This window comes from Marmota marmota, unplaced genomic scaffold, assembly GCF_001458135.2.
Source record: "Marmota marmota marmota unplaced genomic scaffold, marMar, whole genome shotgun sequence".
NCBI lineage: Eukaryota > Metazoa > Chordata > Mammalia > Rodentia > Sciuridae > Marmota > Marmota marmota.
The window spans coordinates 777,120-795,458 of record NW_026000256.1 but is presented as its reverse complement, the minus strand read 5'-3'; the positions used below and the strand labels follow the sequence as shown (position 1 = coordinate 795,458).

At 38.9% G+C, this 18,339-nt stretch overlaps 1 protein-coding gene across 3 annotated transcripts in view; it reads left to right on the top strand.

Moving 5' to 3' along the window:
* Nucleotides 1–18,339, top strand: part of Mecp2 (methyl-CpG binding protein 2) — a 67,965-nt gene that overhangs the window by 280 nt on the left and 49,346 nt on the right. Inside the window, exons 1-2 of one of the 3 annotated variants that reach the window (XM_048796739.1) lie at nucleotides 4,413–4,536; nucleotides 16,236–16,294. The exons of 1 other annotated variant lie outside the window; for it this stretch is intronic. Coding sequence is in view for 1 of the 2 variants with exons in the window: in XM_015506965.2 (XP_015362451.1) it covers nucleotides 4,511–4,536 (26 nt within the window). In the remaining variant the exon portion in view is untranslated. Of the gene's footprint in view, nucleotides 1–4,412; nucleotides 4,537–16,235; nucleotides 16,295–18,339 lie in introns of those variants that run through there. One more of the 3 variants, XM_015506965.2, reaches the window with a different exon arrangement.

Below are 18,339 nucleotides of genomic sequence, written 5' to 3'. Positions count from 1 at the left end.
CGGCGCGCGTGCGCAGTCCACCTCCCGTCGGGAGAGTGCGCCACAAGGGCTCCTGAGCTCTCACCCCCATCTCCAAGCTTTGCCTCCCCCTCCTTCTCGCCCATTCTATGACTTTCTGCCCCCACTGCGAGCGAATCGGTCCACCAGCTCCTTTCCCCATCTAACAGGAATAAGTAGGTGGGAAATTATTGTCCACCCACAAAAAGGACTAGACATTGTGTTCCTGGATCTCACAACTCATCATAAAGAGGTGGTTATAGTTCTCATCAAGAACCGTGGGTAGGGGACTGTGCGTCCGGCAGCATCTAAGGCTTTTTGGTGAGAGCGTGCCCCAGGGTGCTCAGAGGTTCTTTTGGGGTTCTGTGGCTTCAGAATATGAAAGCCCTCCCATCTCCCCCCCCTTCGCCGGCGATCTTCCAGTTACATAAGTGGAGTGGGACATAGTATGCAACGGGTTCTGTCGCCTTGGAGTGCTCAGGATCACCAGTACCAGATGGGGCAGGTTCATTGCATTGCTGTGACTCCTGTCGATTGTCTCTGAAAGTTTATTCTCTTTTTAATTTGGTTATGACTGAATCACCCAAACTGAAACTCGGGTGACTTTGATGTGGCAGTGGCAATATTTTCTGTGGTTTTGTACTGAAGACTTAAGGTCGTTGTGAAGAGCCTAAAAAGAGTGCTGTCACAGGGGGGACCCTTTATGGCATTGCTAAATATGGACCCCCAGGGGGAAAGATTTGCTGGGAATATCTCTATAGCGGTTGCTTCTTTTGTGAATGTGTTCGGGTATGGGTTGGTCACAGCAGAAATGGGCTCCACCACAAAATTGATATTCCTGACTCATGGTCAGGCAGATGTGTGCTTCTGGTTGTTTTTCCAGGAACACGAATGGGCTCTGCCAAGCCATCCGCAGGTTGTCTCCAGTGTTGAGTATCACTACCCCAAACTGTGAGATGACAGGATCAAATTCAGAGGGCGGATGGTGATCATGGAACCAAACCTACTGTTGTATGATGTTAAGTGGCTTAGATGTTGTACGACTCTCAAAAGTTTTAGGTGTTTTGTTTTACTATAAAAATGAAGCATTTTTCTAGCCTGCATAGTAAAATTGTACTAATAGGCAATTATTACTCTAGGGGAGAATTTTGGGGTTTTGTGGTTGGAATTTTCATCTCAATCTTAGCAATTTCAGTTAATAACAAGATTAAGCTGACCTTTTGGGTCTTTTGAAATATACTAGTCCCTATAAAAAGACAGTGTCTGGATTTTTTGGTTCTTTTGGGAATTTCCACCAGAGATTTAGGGAAATAGGCTTATATGTGGGCTATTCAGGGTTTCTACTGTAAATCCCAGTCAGAAAGCCCAGGAAACACTTGCTTTTATTTTCTTACCTGGATATGTCAACCTTAAAAAGCACAATCTAGTAGAAGTTCAGTTGATTATAATAAGTTGCTTTAGATCACCCATCTGTGGCATGTCAGCTAGGCAGCTGATTACTGGGGTGCATTCACTTCCACACAGACACACAATCCTCACTTGACAATGACTCTGAGATTAGTAAACCTGAGCCTAGAACATGACAATTTAAAGTCTCTGATTTGTTTTCATAGTTGGCAATGTGTTTGCCTCCTCAGGTGCCCCTCCAATTACCTGTTTGTTATAAACCTCTAGCCCTTTGAACAGTGCAGGCAGCTTCCAGAATTTAGTTTCTCTGTAAAGTGCCTGGTGGCATCTGAAGTCAGCCTATCTTACAGATTGAAAAAGCCATGTACAATTTTCTTGCTACTACTGGCCTATCACACCTTCTATTTCTTCTTATTAAAATTTTGCCTTGAATGCTTTAAACCTAGAGTACCAGGTCTTACAAGAAAACATCATGCAATCAGCTCTTTTTTGCTGTTTGAATCCTGAGGTAGGTGTAGGGCATGACACACAAAACAGTGTGTTTGGAGGGTTATGGTATAGTTTTGCATTCTGTGTTTATATGTTTGTAATCTCCAGCCAGAGTGATTTTCCCTGCCTGCCCTACCTCTGTGAGACCTAATCTAGATAGGCTGGGAGGCAAACTGTGAAGTTTGAAAGAAAAACGGACTGAATGAGTCCAATACACCCTTGCCCACACTGAACACACCTTTCTCCACATGGAGATGGGACAATAGTATCTTTAACCTAGAATAAAGAACAGCAGAGGTAAATTTGTTAGATTCTTGCTGGAGCCAGATTTCCTCCTCTCATGTACCTGCCAGGACTATTTGCAAGATAATTGATGTATTCTAAAACCCATAATCTTTTATAAAGGTGACTATCAGTGGAAATGTTCTAATTGACTAAGAACAGTTTGTCACCAGGCTTCCTGAGTTATCTCAGGGGAGGAAAGAATCATAGAAAATGTTTGATATGTGTAATAACCAGTGTTTTAAGTACAGGATGGTGAAGTGCAGTCCCTGATTGGTGAGGTCCAGGGAGTGTGGCGGGACAGCTGCTTGTTTTCCCTGCCTTCTGTTGTGGTGACATTTGTGCAGAGCAGTCTCATGTGGCTGGCAGACACAGTCTTTTTTTGTTGGATAGAGAGCATTATTACCACTCCAGCGGGACAACTTTGTCTGCATTTCTTCCATACGAGTCTTTTTTAGTCACATTGCTGTTGTCTTATCAAACTGCTGTGCCTTTATATCATTTTGGATAGGACCAGTGTAAATGGGTTCCTCCTCCTTAGATGTGCTCTTCTGCTTTCCCTGGTTCTCTTTTACCTTTCTCTTCCCAGGAACCTTTTCCTTTTGAAAGCTTGATTTGCACGTCATTGCTTAAATACTTGGTTCCACCACTTTGATGGTAGGTATATATTGTGTGGGGTAACTGAGTGGGAGCAGGAATTTGGGGGCAGGCAGTCTTACCCACTCCCGTATCAAGTGGAGGAGGGTGGTATGCCCATTCCTTTAGAGAATAAAGCCTTGGCCTGTTTAACTTATTTAAGGCACACTCTGTTAGGTCTGCTGGTGTGTGGTGTGCTCACCACAGTGCGTAGTTACTGCAGATATCTGGACTCTACTGGTCCTGAAACTGACAGGACCAAGCCTGGGTGTACTTGTCTTCACTGCCAAAGAACTGGGGGTGGGGGGAGAGACAGAAAGAGAAAGAGAGAGTGTGAGTGACTCTGTGTGTGTGTGTGTGTGCGCGCGCGTGCACGCGTGCACACACACTTGCTTTATTAGCTTTTCACCTAACTGGACTAATTTTCTGGCTTTTTAATTAAAGATCTCAAACTTTCAAAGCTGGAAGGAACCTTTGTCCAGCTCCCTCAGTTTACAAGTAAAACAACTTGTGGTCTAGAGAAGTTGTGACTTTTCCAGGGCCTCCTAACCAGGATACTGGTTTGATTTTTATTATACAGATAATTGAGAAATTTTGTTAACTTCTGGGATTTCAAAACATTCTAAGACTTGACTTTTTGTTTAAAGGAATTTTGTGAATTATGAAACTTTGTTGTACCTCAAAAGATAATTTTAGGTACCAGCCAAGTAGTTATTAACCAGCCAACCAGCCCAGCCATAAGACTTGGTTGGTGTTGCCCTTCTTTGGATTCAATTGCATGAGTGATTGTGCAAGTGGTTTCTAGATTGTATATGCTTACCTTTTGTTTTTAGTCTAAAGATAAAAGTGCTACTTTTGGGCCAGCAGGGTATCAGAGGTTAGCCTATATGGGGCAGTTTAGGTTTTAACAAGGAGATGATGATTGTCCTAAATAACAAAAGTCCTTATTGAACAAGTGTTCAAAAGCAGAAGAGAAACTAACAAACTACTAACTCAGTTTGTTGGACATCAGAGATTTACTGATCTGAGAGGCTTAAAAGTGATTGCTCTGAAATAGACTTGCATATTTTAGTTGATGACTTTGGATCTCCTGGGGTGCTTGGTTTCCCTTGGTACTTTTTTCCTCTCAGGGTTAAAGCCCCTTCATATGATGATACAGCAGCTCTTTGTAACTTAAGCTGCTTGAAAAAAAAAAAGGGAAAACTTTGCCTCTGGATTTTGGGTGTTCTTTTTGGGATGATATTTTGGTGTTGCATGTTCTCTTGAACACATATTCTTTACCCCAAGTGTTTCTGTGTAATGTGGTAGAAGAAATACTTGCCAGAAATCACCTCTCCTGATGTTTTTTAGTGTAAAAGTGTCCCCCAAAGGTTTACAAGATCTGCAATACTGTTGATTCTAACAAGCATGAATCTTTCCTTCATTTTAGCACTGTGCATTATGTGCCAGTAATTTGCAGTTTATCCTTTGTTTCTAGCTAGGTGAGCCGGGAAATTTAGTACTTTGTCTATGTGTTTATCTTCAGAATGTCCCAAATAGCCCTGGGAAAAACGTCATGCAGCTCAATGGGGGCTTTCAACTTACGATTTTCTTTGTTTTAGGCTCCATAAAAATACAGACTCACCAGTTCCTGCTTTGATGTGACATGTGACTCCCCAGAATACACCTTGCTTCTGTAGACCAGCTCCAACAGGATTCCATGGTAGCTGGGATGTTAGGGCTCAGGTAAGTAACCTTCCTTTTTTTTTTTTTAGTATATGTCCTGGTTTGGCCATCTGTTTTTAAAAAAAAGGAAAAAAAGATATACAACTCTTGGATAGTATAAAAGTACCCCAAAGATTAAAGACATAACTGTGCCAAACTGTGCCATATAATAAAAAAAAGTCACTTCCCTGAGCCCTGAAAGGTCAGTTTGGGTAGAGTTACTTGGTAACTACAGCGTGATCTGGGGGCGGGAGTCAGATTAGAGCCGGAACTGGTGATCTGCAACTTCAGTTCACCTTGAAGCAGGTCATCTGAGCTGAGAGCACTTGTCCTGAGCTCTTCACCTATGCTGCTGCTGTTGCCTAGCGGTCTTCAGCATGCTTCTCTGTTTGCTTTGGTTTGGGGTAAATTTCTTACTGGTCAATGTTAGTGAGCTGTGGTAATGCATTTTCAGACATGGGACTGGTGTATGGTTCCATAGAAGGACGCCCTCCTAAAAGCTGTCACAGAACAGCAGAGCCCATGGCTATTAGCATGTGCTTCCTGCGCTCTTCCCTTGGAAACTAAGGAGAATACCCAGACATACATCTGGCTCTTGGGACTCTAGAGTAGGATGAGTGCTTTTTGAAAGGCTGGGACCAAGACATGTGTTTTATCAGCTGCACTTTGGACTACTTTGGTACCATTGTGTGGATTGTAGTTTTGTAGAAATGAGTTGTTCCTTAATTTCTCAACTATCGGACTCAACATCTCAAGCTTTTTCTTTTTTGACCAGTGGTCACTCCACATTTGATATTTTGACACCTGGATTTCAAAAATTCTATGTGGTAAAACAGAATGTTTCAATTGAATTTTTCCATTTCTTTGCCTACAAAAAATGAGTTTTCACATATGCTGCATTATGATTCCAGCTGAGACCCCAAGTAGCACTTTGTTGTGTTTCTCTAGTGATTTCTGTGACATGTTGGTATAAAAGCTGTTGTAGATATCCATTACAAATAGCCATTTAGGTATTATATGAGGGGTTTGGGTGGTGGAGAACAGTGGGTATGGAAGGAAGTAAAGAGCATCATTCTGCCTCCAAGTCCCAAATTTGGTTCCACTCCTGATCTGTAATTCAAATTGTCATTCCCCTTTACTGCTGCAGGGTGTGTTTTGGACCTGGCTGACAGGACTTTCTTTGTAATCCACATATTTATGCTGGTGGGAGTTGTATGGCTAGTACTTTGTGCATTGTCTAATAAATTGTGTGGACTAAATGTAAATATGGGCAGTGAATGGGCTTCTTCTGGTAGATGTTAGGCCTGGGGTGTGGTTTGTTTTTAACAGTCTTTTTCTCTGGTTTAAGAATGGATTTATAAAAGGCAGTGGTGACATATAAGTTTCTCCTAAGAAATGTCGAAAGGAAGAGATTTTTTAAAAAATATCTCTGATTCATTATGAATGAGAAAGACACGACCATTTGAACTCAAAGGATAGAATTTGTCCTTGTTAGACAAAAACTTTATATCTTATTATCTTCCTTTTTAAAAAAAGTATAAACTAATACATGCTTTTATACAAAAAGCAAACCATCTAAAAGTTTATCAAGTAAAAAAAGAGAAGTGCTCCCTTACTCAGCTCCTACTTCCCAGAGTAACCACTGTTAATAACTTAATGTAGATCCTTCTTAATCTTCTAAGATTATACAAGTATGCATTTTTTGTTTTTAGCAAATGGGATGGTATTATTACATACTTCACCTTATATATTTATCTCTGCCTCATTTCTTTTAAATATCAGTGTATTCTGGCGCCACCTTACAGTCATCCATTTCATTGTCCCTCTATTAGTTTTCCTAGCAGTTTGCTATTAAAAAATACTGTGAGATTGAACTTCCTCTTAAGCCACTCATTTTGAATAATGACTGCTTAGACTTGGAGTTGCTGGTGGGTACTGCCACATCACCTTCCCAATTGGCTATCTCAGCTCCCAAGGCAGTCTGAGAAAGTGCTATTTAAAAAATATTCTCCCAGAATTGGATATCTATCTTTTAAATTAGTGCTCCTTGGATTATTACTGAGGCTGAACCTCAGTAATCATTGGCCATTCGTATCTGGTCTTTGTGAATTGCTTGTTCATATTCTGTGTTCATTATTCTATCAGGATATTTCTTTTTAAATTGATATGTAAGGATTTTTTATAGTCACTCTTAGGGTATTAATGATGTTAACTGTCAGCATGTAGATATTTTTCCTACTTTATCATGTGTCTTGATTCTGCTTTTCTTTCTGATGTACAAAATTTCTGTTGATTTTTTTTTTCCTCTTATGCTCAGAAGTTCCTTTCCTACCCTAAGAACAGGTCAATATTAACTTGTATTTTCTTTCTTCCTTAAAAAAAAAAGAAGAAGAAGAAGAAAAGAAAAGAAAGAATGTTGTGCTGGGCGCAGTTCTGTCTATGATCCCAGTGGCTCAGGAGGCTGAAGCAAGAGGGTTGCAAGTTCAAAGCCAGCCTCAACAGTTTAGCAAGGGCCTAAGCAATTTAGTGAGACTCTATCTCAAAATAAAAGGGCTGGGGATGTGACTCAGTAGGTAAGCACCTCTACATTCAATCCCTGGTACCAAAATGGTGATGATGATGATGATGATGGTGTAGTAGTACTGTATTCACACATACATATTTAATACATACAAAAGAATCATATAGGTAAATTGTGCTGTGTTTGCCCATTTTAAAAAAATACATTTTTGTATTTAACTTTGGAATGAGATGATGTCTAGAGCCTGTTTAACCAGTTTTGTCTTAACCATTGAGTGTAACAGTCATTCAGTCTTCACTTTTTTTTAATCTTATTTTTTTGGTGGGGTTCTTTTTTTTTTTTTTGGAACTAGATATCAAACCCAGGACTTTGCAAATGCAAGGCAAGCACTTTGCTGCTGAACCCGACTTTGCTTTTTCAAATGTTGGCTTCTTCAGGTGAACAAAGTATCTCTTAAGTTTTTTTCTATTTTCTCTATAAAATAGCTTTTTTTCTTTTTGAATTCCTTTCTTTGTGAGGCTTGAAGGCAGGATTGTCAGGAGACAATGGGTCATTCGCCCACAAATTTTGGAGGTACCTGCTTCAAGCCAGGGGCATTACTAAACCTTGGAAATGGCACCTTCTTGACTAGGGGCAGGTGTACACTGCTTGTTCCAAAAGATTCAATATAGTAGTAGATATTCACAAAAGTATGTTTTCTTTTTTTTTTTTTTTTTATTTTTTTTTTTTTTTTTTTTTTTTTTTTNTGTTTTTTTTTTTTTTTTTTTTTAATTATTTTTTTTTTTTAAAGAGAGAGAGAGAATTTTAATATTTATTTTTTTAGTTATCGGCAGACACAACATCCTTGTTTGTATGTGGTGCTGAGGATCGAACCCGGGCCGCACGCATGCCAGGCAAGCGCACTACCGCATGAGCCACATCCCCAGCCCACAAAAGTATGTTTTCAATACACTGGGAAGAATCCGGAGATGTGTGTGTGTGTGTGTATGTGTGTGAAATTCTGACAAGTTAGAGCATAAGGGTAGGCTGTGACATAAGTGGTTTGTTTTCCAACTTGTGTAATTGCAGACTGATTTTTGCTTAGAATGATGATGATGGTAACTTTTCTACTGGTAACATATCTCCCTGCTACCGTGTTTCCAAACATTCTCTTCATGGAGGCAGCCACCATTACCATTTTCTTTAATAATTGTGGGTGGGCTGGGGATATCTCAGTGGAAGAATATGTACTTAGCATTTGTGAGGCCCTTCGTTCAATCCCCAGCACCAAAAATATGTGTGTATATGAATGTGTGTGTGTATGCACACATGTATTTAAATGTTTTGGTACTGGGGATTGAACTTGGGGGCACTCAACCACTGAGCCACATCCCCAGCCATATTTTGTGTTTTATTTAGAGATAGGGTCTCACTGAGTTGCTTAGCGCCTCACCATTGCTGAGGCTGGCTTTGAACGCGCAATCCTCCTGTCTCAGCCTCCCAAGCCACTGAGATTACAGGTGTGTGCCACTGCACCCAGCTGTATTTAATTTTTTTTAATATTTATTTTTTAGTTGTAGTGGACACAATACCTTTGTTTTATTTATTTTATTTTTATATGATGCTGAGGATCAAACCCAGGGCCTCGCACATGCTAGACAAGCGCTCTACCGCTGAGCCACAACCCCAGCCCTATATTTAATTTTTTTTTTTTTTTTTAAGAGAGAGTGAGAGAGTGAGAGAGAGAAAGAATTTTAATATTTATTTTTTAGTTATCAGCGGATACAACATCTTTGTATGTGGTGCTGAGGATCGAACCCGGGCCGCACGCATGCCAGGCAAGCGCGCTACCGCTTGAGCCACATCCCAGCCCCCCTATATTTAATTTTTATTGAGGCAATATATATATGTATATAATTTCCATGTAATCATTTTACGTGTTCATTTCAGCTGCATTAAGTGCATTCACATTGTTGTACAACCATCACCACTATCATCCCCAGAACTTTTCTCATCTTATAAAATTAAAATCCCATACCCATTAAATACTAACTCTTAATTTCTCCTCTCTTCCCCCAACCCTCTGGCAACTTCTTTTTTGTGTCTCTATAAATTTAATGATTCTAGGTAACTTATATTATTGTAAGTTTTTACATATGTGTTTGTTGATTATGTGCTTATGCACATAAACAAGGATGTGTGGGAGTGCACTCTTATGCAAACTATAAAATATTGTATGTATTTGCAAATTTTGCTCTTTTTTTCTAGTGTATCTTGGAGATTGTTTGGAGTCAATTCATATAGAGCCATGTCATTCTTTTTAACTTTAGGGTTTGAATAGTTTATTATATGGGTTGTATTATAATTTATTTAACCAGTTTTCTATTGATGGGTATTTGTGTTTCTAAATTTTAAAATTTCATTAATGCTGTAGTGAACCATCTTACATATACCATTTTGCTCACGGGCAAGTGTATCTATAAGAGAACTTGCTAAAACTGTTAGGGAAAGTGGAACTTGCTGAGTCAAAGGGTATATGCATTTTAAACTTTAATAAATACTGCTAAGGCTGGGGATGTGGCTCAAGTGGTAGCGCACTCGCCTGGCATGCTTGCGGCCCGGGTTCGATCCTCAGCACCACATACAAACAAAGACGTTGTGTCCGCCGAAAACTAGAAAATAAATATTAAAAAATTCTCATTCTCTCTCTCTCTCTCTCTCTCTCTCAAAAAAAATAAAATAAATAAAAATAAATAAATAAATACTACTAAACCAAGGGTAACCTTTTAATTGCAGACTTTAAAAAAAATCTTAATTTTTTAGTTGTAGTTGGACACAGTACCTTTATTTTTATGTGGTGCTGAGGATCAAACCCAGGGCCTCATATGTGCTAGGTGAGCGCTCTACTGCTGAGCCACAACCCCGGCCCTAATTGCAGACTTTTAATAAAAAACTGCTTATAAGAAGATAAACATACAAATTTATGACTATAGTATTATTTGTAGATCTTAGAGAGCTGATAATTAGGCTTAGGAAGAAGTGGTTTTCAGTAGTTAGCACTAGAAAACCAAACTTTGGAAGTTTCTTTTTCATCAAATGTGACCTGGTATGAGCAGGGGATTTGAGGCAAGACCTTTTTTTTTTTTTTTTTCACTTGACAAGAGAAATTTCAGCTAGATGTTTGTGAATCTTGAAGAAAATGGAACATTTTTATGTTGGGGCCATTCTAAGTGGTAGCTCTGTGTGACTCCAGATTCCTTCAGCTGCTGGGCTTCTTCCTCCTTCCTATTACAGTTTGTATAAAGAGTATCCTAAAAGTATTCAGGGCCAGATCACTGTTGCTTCATTTCCCTATAACTGATGTCTTTTTCTTTTTGTGGTGCCAGGGGTTGAACCCAGGGTTGCATAACCACTGAGCCACATCCCCAGCCCTTTTTTATACTTTATATTTAGAGACAAGGTCTCACCAAGTTGCTTAGGGCCTCACTAAGTTTCTGATGCTGACTTTGAACTTGCAATCTTCCTGCCTCAGCCTCCCAAGCTACTGGGATTACAGGCAAGCACCACCACACCCAGCAACTGTTGTACTCTTTATATTAGCAATCCTGTATTCATATAACCTGTACTAGTTGTCAGCTACTGTGCTAGCTCCTGGGAACTATCTCTAACCCAGAAATCTGGCCTAATGGGAGGGAGGTACAGACAAGCAAATGGTCTGTACAGTGGGCCAACCTCTGTGATGGAGGCCAGTGCCACTGAGAAAGCACATTAACATTAGAAGGGATCTCACATAGACTTGGCGAATGGGGCCAGGGAAGAGACTTCATTGAAAAAATGAGACCTGAGACCAAACAATAAGAATCTGTCAGCTAGATCCAGGAGAAAGCATTAGTGGGGAGAGAAGTTTTGTGGAAAGATCAGCTTATATAGAGGCTCACACAGGAGAGTATCTGTGGAGCTGGATTAAAGTAGTTCAGAATGTGGAGGTGAGGTAGGAGCAGCAAGCTGGGCCATGTAGAGAGGAGCATTTGTGTTTTTAGAGAGTAGTCCACAAATGTTCAGGCACTAATATACTAGGTATGCCAAGTAGGCTTCACTTTCCTTCCACACTAGATCACACTCTGAGACGTTCTCTTTGCCCCAGAAGGCAGTGACACACTCTGCCCAAATATCCTGTTTGCTTTCCATCCTGTACTCTTCTAGAAGCCATCTGCCCTTAGCAAACTTCTGTCACCTTCCCACCTCATCCATTGGACACCCATTGGACACTCCAGGTATCTTCACAGAACCTTCCATCCTTCCACTTCTGCTCCAAGAGGATGGGGCTTCCCCTTCTCCAACACAGTTTGTTCTCTAATGCTTGATAGTGTCAGGCTGTGAGGAGAGCAGGAGTCATCTGTGGTACTAAATGCATTGCTTAGTTTCCCTGATTTTTTTTTTGGTAGTATTGGAGATTGAACCCAGTGAGAGTGGGGCTCTACCATTGAGCCACATCCCTGGCCCTTTTTATTTTCCATTTTGAGACAGGGTTTCACCAAGTTGCCTAGACTGACCTCAAACTGGTCATCCTCCTGCCTCAACCTCCTGGAAGCTAACAAGCATACATCACCACACTGGCCTTTTTCCCCCCCTGTAGTGCTGGGGATTGGACCCAGGGCCTTGAATATTCTAGGCAAGTACTATACTGTGAGGTATGCCCTGAGTCCTTCCGAATTTTATTTATTATTTTTAAAAAGACTTTCATGGTAAAGGAACTGTGTGTGAGCAAGCTTACTCCTGTCTTGTCATGGACCAGATCTATCCTGATGAACTACTGTGGACAGCACCTCTGGAGCCTTCTCCCTGTTCCTCTGTGCTGCCTGGTCTTCCACCCTCCCTAGATCATTCCAAGGTCCTCCCCAGCCTCTCTGCTCTGCTCATGTAGCTATTGATCTTCTTTCCACCCAGACTTAGGAAATGTTAGCAGTTTGCTATATTCATGTCAGCTTTCTTTTATGGAATTCAAAAATGACAACTCCAGCTAAATTGCATCCCATGGTTGCACTCACTGCCCTGCCTCCCTAAGTAGCTCACCCCCTAAAGGTGATTGGGATACTCTCCATGCAGGGTTTGTGTTGTACATGACAATATAGACTATTATTATAGAGTATTTCTCTATATCATCATTACAGGATGATATTCTGTATGAAACATTCTGCAACTCTTTTCTTCTGATATTTGGCTTTTGAGACTAGTTGTGTTGCCCTGCGCAGAATTTGTTCCTTCATCTAACATGTCTCCTTGTGCTGTGGAAACATTTTTACAACAGAAGCCCCATCCAGAGCCCCAAGGGAGAAGGGAATTGTAGAGAAACAAGGAATGGCATTGGTTTATGTTTATATCCTTTGGTCCTGTTAACCAGGAAGAACATATTTTATTTCTATGTTTGTGAAAGATTTCCACACACACACACACACAAAAAGGCGTCTATTTCTAGACTGATAGGGCAGAGCAAAGGTTTTATTTTTAGTTTTGAATAAAAGCAAAGCATGCATCTGAGATATGTCCATTTCCCTTGTCTTTATCTCCTTTGCGACATTCCACATTGCTGCTAAAACATGAACACTTTCCAGCATGAGCTTACTTTCTACGTGTGAATTGTTTTTGGAAAACATTAAAACATTTTGGTTTCTCTGGGGCTTCTAGTGGTACATAACTTTTTTCTTTGAAATCAAATTTCATTTATTAAAAAGAAATACATACAAATATACTAATGTTCTTTATTTGCCTAGTTAGCAGAGGTTGCTCAGCTGTGTTCAATTCTTGATAATCCTAACTTCTCATTAATTTGTACTAAAGAAGTAGGTGTCTTTTATATATAAATAAATTTAACATACAAAACTACTAGGGGAAAACTATGTTGCTTAAGGTATGTAAGTTTGATATTACTTTTATAAATTGTATTTAAAATTTTTCTACATAATTAGTAACTTATTTGTAAAAAATAAATTTCCGTGTTTCTGGTATTTGTGTTTTTGTAAACAGCAGAAAGTGTTAATCCATATTAAGTACTAATTTGCTCTAATATTTTCAGCTGTTTTTGAAATTAGGCTTGGCAATAAAATAGACAAATGTCTGCAGTTGTGACAGTTTGTCTTTTTGTTCTGTTTAACTCCAGGATAAATAATTGCAGTGATTTTTTTTCTAGGTTGGGAAGATCTTGGTAATGATTAAAGTAACTATAGAAAGTTGAAAGTATTTTTTAAGGTGGTATTACTATTTTTTAAAATGTTAATGTAGCTTGTAAGCAACTGTGTAAAATTTCTTAGTCATTCTTCCAGGTTAAGACAAATAAACAGAAACAATATTTATTTATTTATGTACTGAGGAGTGAACCCAGGGATGCTCTACATCTGAGTTACATCCTAGTCTTTTTTATTTTATTTTTGAGACAGGGTCTCACTGAGTTGCTGAGGGTCTTGCTAAGTTGCTGAGACTGACCTCAAACTTGTCATTCTCCTGCCTCTGCCTCCTGGGTCACTGGGATTACAGGTGTGCACCACCGTGCCCACAAGCTCTTTATTTTTATTATACAAGTGAAACATTATTGTAGGAAATAAAGTGCATGTAAGCACAAAAATAAAAAAGATCATAATTATTGATGATTATGCCCTACAAAGAAAACTCCTTAAAGTTTATATCTTTTAGGGCTGGGGAAGTAACTCAGTGGTAGAGGGCACACCTAGTATGTGGGAGGTCCTGGGTTTGATTGATTCCCAGCAATGCAAAAATAATTATTTCTAGACCAAGGGTTTTGATTCTGGGAGTTTCAAATTCAGGGGTTTGTGACCTTTGTTGGAAAAAAGACTCCATTTTTATTTTCACTGACAGTTATAGGCAACAAACCATGGTAGCATTAGGACTACCTATGGGCTGGGGATGTAGCTCAGTGGTAGAACACATGCTTAGCATGTACAAGGCCCAGGGTTTAATCCCCAGCATCAAAAAGGAAAAAAAAAAGGACATGTGACTGTCACCAATAGAGATCAAAGGTGCTTTTATATTATAGTTGTTACAGATATTTTGAAATAGCATATGTTGTCATTACTATTTCAAACTTTAACCCTAATAGCTACCCTAGATCTGTTTACTAAAGAAGCATATATTCTACCATTAATTCTTTTTTTTTTTAATTTGAAATGGGGTGTTGCTAAGTTGTCCAGACTGGCCTTCAACGTACAATCCTTCTACCTCAACCTCTGAGTAGCTTGGATTAACAGGCATGCACCACCACACCCAGCTGTAGCATTCTTAATTAATCATTAATCAGTTTCTAATCATTTTTTTTATGCATTTAAAAAATTTTTCTGAGGCAGGATCCAAAAGGCAAAAGAGTTCATGACAGAAAAAGTTTAAGAACACTTGTTCTGTACATTGTACTGTGCAATTACAAAATATCACTCAACTAGTGAGTTGCATGGGGGAAAGCACAGTTACAATAAAAGGAGACAAAGTGACATGTAAAGTTTAGTTCATCTTAATTATACCCAACATTTATGAACACATATAGTGTTTTGCAAAGTATAACACAACTAAAACTGTATAAAAGACTACTTACTACCACATAAATTGCTTGATGATTAATAGCCCCAAATTTATCCTTGCTGTTGGTATTTTAAATATTCTTCTGGTTTTCCTTATCTACCTGTGTACATGCACATACCGTTTTAGGTGAGTGGGATCATATAATATGTTCTCTGTAACTTTAGTTCTTTCCTCAAGATTATGTTGTAGATATTTCTGCATGCTAGTAAAAATGTATTTCTATAATAATTTTATCCCTAAACTTAAGATAACTTAATTGCATGCATAGCATGAATTTCGTAGTTAAGTTTTCCAGGAAATACAGAAAGAGGAAAAGTAAAAGTCAATAAATCTGCCATCTATAGATAGATAATGTCTGGATAAAGTTTTTACACCATCATTTTTGATCACCACATTGTATGATTGTGCCTAAAGGGCATTTCCGTTGTTTCTGCAATCATTGCTGAATGATATATGTCTGTGAGCCTATAGTTCCAATTCTGTTTACACCCAGACCTCTCTCTTGAGCTCCACATTTGATGGCCCCTTCAGCATCCACTGGAGTTGCTCACAGCTATCTTAAATTTAGTAAGTCCCAGACAGAGTTCTTGATTTTCCCCTCTTCAAACTTATTCCTCCTCTCTTCTCCATTTTAGTAAATAGCATCAACATTCTCCCAGTTACTTGATCCAAAATTCTAAGAGTCATACTTAATTCTGCTCTTTTCCTTCCTCATCCTTTAATCCAGTAACAAGTCCTGTGAGACCATCCTCTTCTCACCTTTTCTATTGCCAGGACTTCATTCAGTCCAAGCCACAAGCCACAAGTCACAAGTCACCTCTCAGATACAGCAGGACTTTGGATGATATTGAACAGCTTCTTCACTGACATCCTTATGAGACATTACATGTTTCATAAATCTGTTTGTTATATTAATTCTAAATAATGGACTTGTTCCACATATAGTATCTTTTTCATATGGCCAATAGAATTCAATTAGGTGCTGCTGAGTTCCATGCTAGCTCCATTTTGAAGGATATGCAGTACATGAAACTATCATATATTCATTCATTTCACAAGGGAGTGAGGTATCTGTAGTTACCCCAGGCATTGTCTTAGGCAAGGGATGGGGTGATTTAGACAGATTTGGTACCTTTCCTCCTGGAACTTGAGTTTGGTAGCAGGGAAAACTTTATATAATTACACAGTATTTAAGTGCTTGGAAGGATACGTTTGTGGCCAGAGCTCACTATGATCCTGTATAATGGGGAACAGCTCAGCCTTAGGAGGATTGAGGAAATCTCTAAAGTGGCAATGCCAAAGCTGGGAACCAAGGGTTGAGCAGAAATGAGAAAGATGCAGAGTGGAGGATGGCTTTTCATGTGGGAAAGAACATGTTAACTACTTGAAGTTAAATAGGATGGTTTAATTTATAGTACCTTGCCACATTGACATGTATTCTCATTATTCTATAACTTTGGGTGGTGTTTCTTGTTCCATCAGCTTTAGTTCATAGGTCAATACCTCTCAGTGTAAGATGAGGATGTTAATGACCCATCTTTTCCTGTGACTTTCCTTCCCCAACTTCTACCTTCTAAAAGCTATACTGGACCATATCCATTCTTAAAATTTTTAACATTTGTGTTTTGCTCTGCAGCCACAGCCAAAGTTAATTCTGGAGTTAAAAATAAGTCACCATCATTTACATTATCACAGGTATGTGAATATTGTTCATGACAAGGCCAAGTAATGAATGCTAGGATTGCCTTTCCTTCTTTATAGGTCTGGACCACTCAGAGGAGAACGACCAATCAAGGTCAAATGGATTCTCTTTTCTTAGACCCATCCTTGCCAGGATTTAATCTGCTTCATATTTGAACCTTGGCTTTCTTACATAGCTTTTTTTTTTTCTGATTGTTTTCTCCTTTCTTTAATATTCTTTGATCTTGTTGTAAAATCCTCTTAGTCGTGCTGTTTATTTCCTATGATTCTGCTCCCCACCAAAGGCATTCCTCTCAGAGTTCTCTGTTCTCCTCCTACAGTCTGAAATATTTGCTCTTTAAGGTTGCACACACCTGCCTCCTGGATCTTACCTTCATTGTGCTCTCAGGTTGTAGCCCCTGTTTCCCAGAACCTATATCATTTTATTTGATTTACTCCCTTGTTTTCTGGCATACATTCTTAAATAACTTATTAAGATAGGATGCTTGAGGAGTAAACTGTAGTAGACACTTTTGTAATGTATCCCATATCCATTCCCTGTTTACCCATTCCTAATGGATCCCTGATATTATTCACCTTTGCCTTATTCCCAACTTCATAAAGCACTCCTTAAGTCATTATATTGTATTCCCTTGAGAGTAATTATTCATCAAGGCTGGCATATAATCTAAATTGGTCCATTCAGACTAAAGGAAAGAGCTTCAATGGAACATTTAGGGAGGACCTTTCTCATTCTCTCACTGGAGCAAATAACGTGCTACTGGTAGTTCTTCTATAACCTCAGACTGAGGGACCAACTTTGAAGAAAATGTTTACTTGCTAAGGATGGTGGAGCAGAGTCAACAGGAAGAACCTGAGTATTGCTCCCATTGTTTAGCTACTGATTGTGCTGAGGCTGGCCTATCTCTGAACTAGCAGTTTTGTGAGAGAATAAAATTTCTTATTGTATAAGCCAGTTTGAGTCAGCTTTTCTGTTACTTGCAGCCAAAAACCTCATAGTAGATAGGTCTTCTGAGTCATTTCATATCTAAAATACAATACGTTTATTTTATTTATTTATATGTGATGCTGAGAATTGAACCCCTTACACTTGATGGGTTGAGTATAGAATTCCAAGACAAAAATCATCCCCTTCTATCTTTGGAAACATTTTCCCTTTTTTCTTTCTAGCATACACAGATATGAATAAAACAATGCTTGATGCCACTCTGATTATGGTTCTTTTGTAGATGGGCCTTCATTTCCCTTTACTTCCCTAATTTTTATTTTTTTGGCAGTACTGGGGATTGAACCCAGGGGGATCTAACACTGAACTGCATCCCCAGTCCTTTTGTTATATTTTATTTTGAGGCAGGATCTCACTAAGTTGCCCAGGCTGGCATTGAACTTGGAATCCTCCTGCCTGAACCTCCCAAGTTGCTGGGATTACAGGAGTACCCATCATGTCCTGCTTCTCTTTTTCTTTGGTGCCCTGAAATTTCACGAGGGTATATCTAGAATTGTCTTTTTCATTCATTGTTGTGGGGTCATTCAATGAGAACACTTTGTCTATTTTCAGCTTTTTTTAAAAAAAATTCCATTCTTTCATTTTAAATTTTGGACCACATATATTTATCTTCTGTCTCAATCATCATGTCATATTTTCCTTTGTTTCTTTGCTCAGAATTTTGGGTGATCTCTTTATCTTCTGTCCCTCTATAAAATTTTTTATTTCAGCCAAACTAGTTTTCTAACTTACTCTGAAGTCTGTATGCCTGCTGTGTAGATTTGACAGTTAACATTCACATATTTGTCTGGTCTGTATGGATAGGTATGTTTTTATCAGACACCCACTCCAAATTCAAATCCCCCCCCCCCAAATGTCTCTCATAGCCATTTTTTGGGAGGTACTACTACAAAGCAATGTGGGTTATGTATTGCTTTGAGTATGCCTCCTTTGTGTCCTTTACCAAGAACAACCTTCTCACCTCACTTGTGGAATTGACTTTTTAAAAATTTATTATATATATATATATATATATATATATATATATATATAT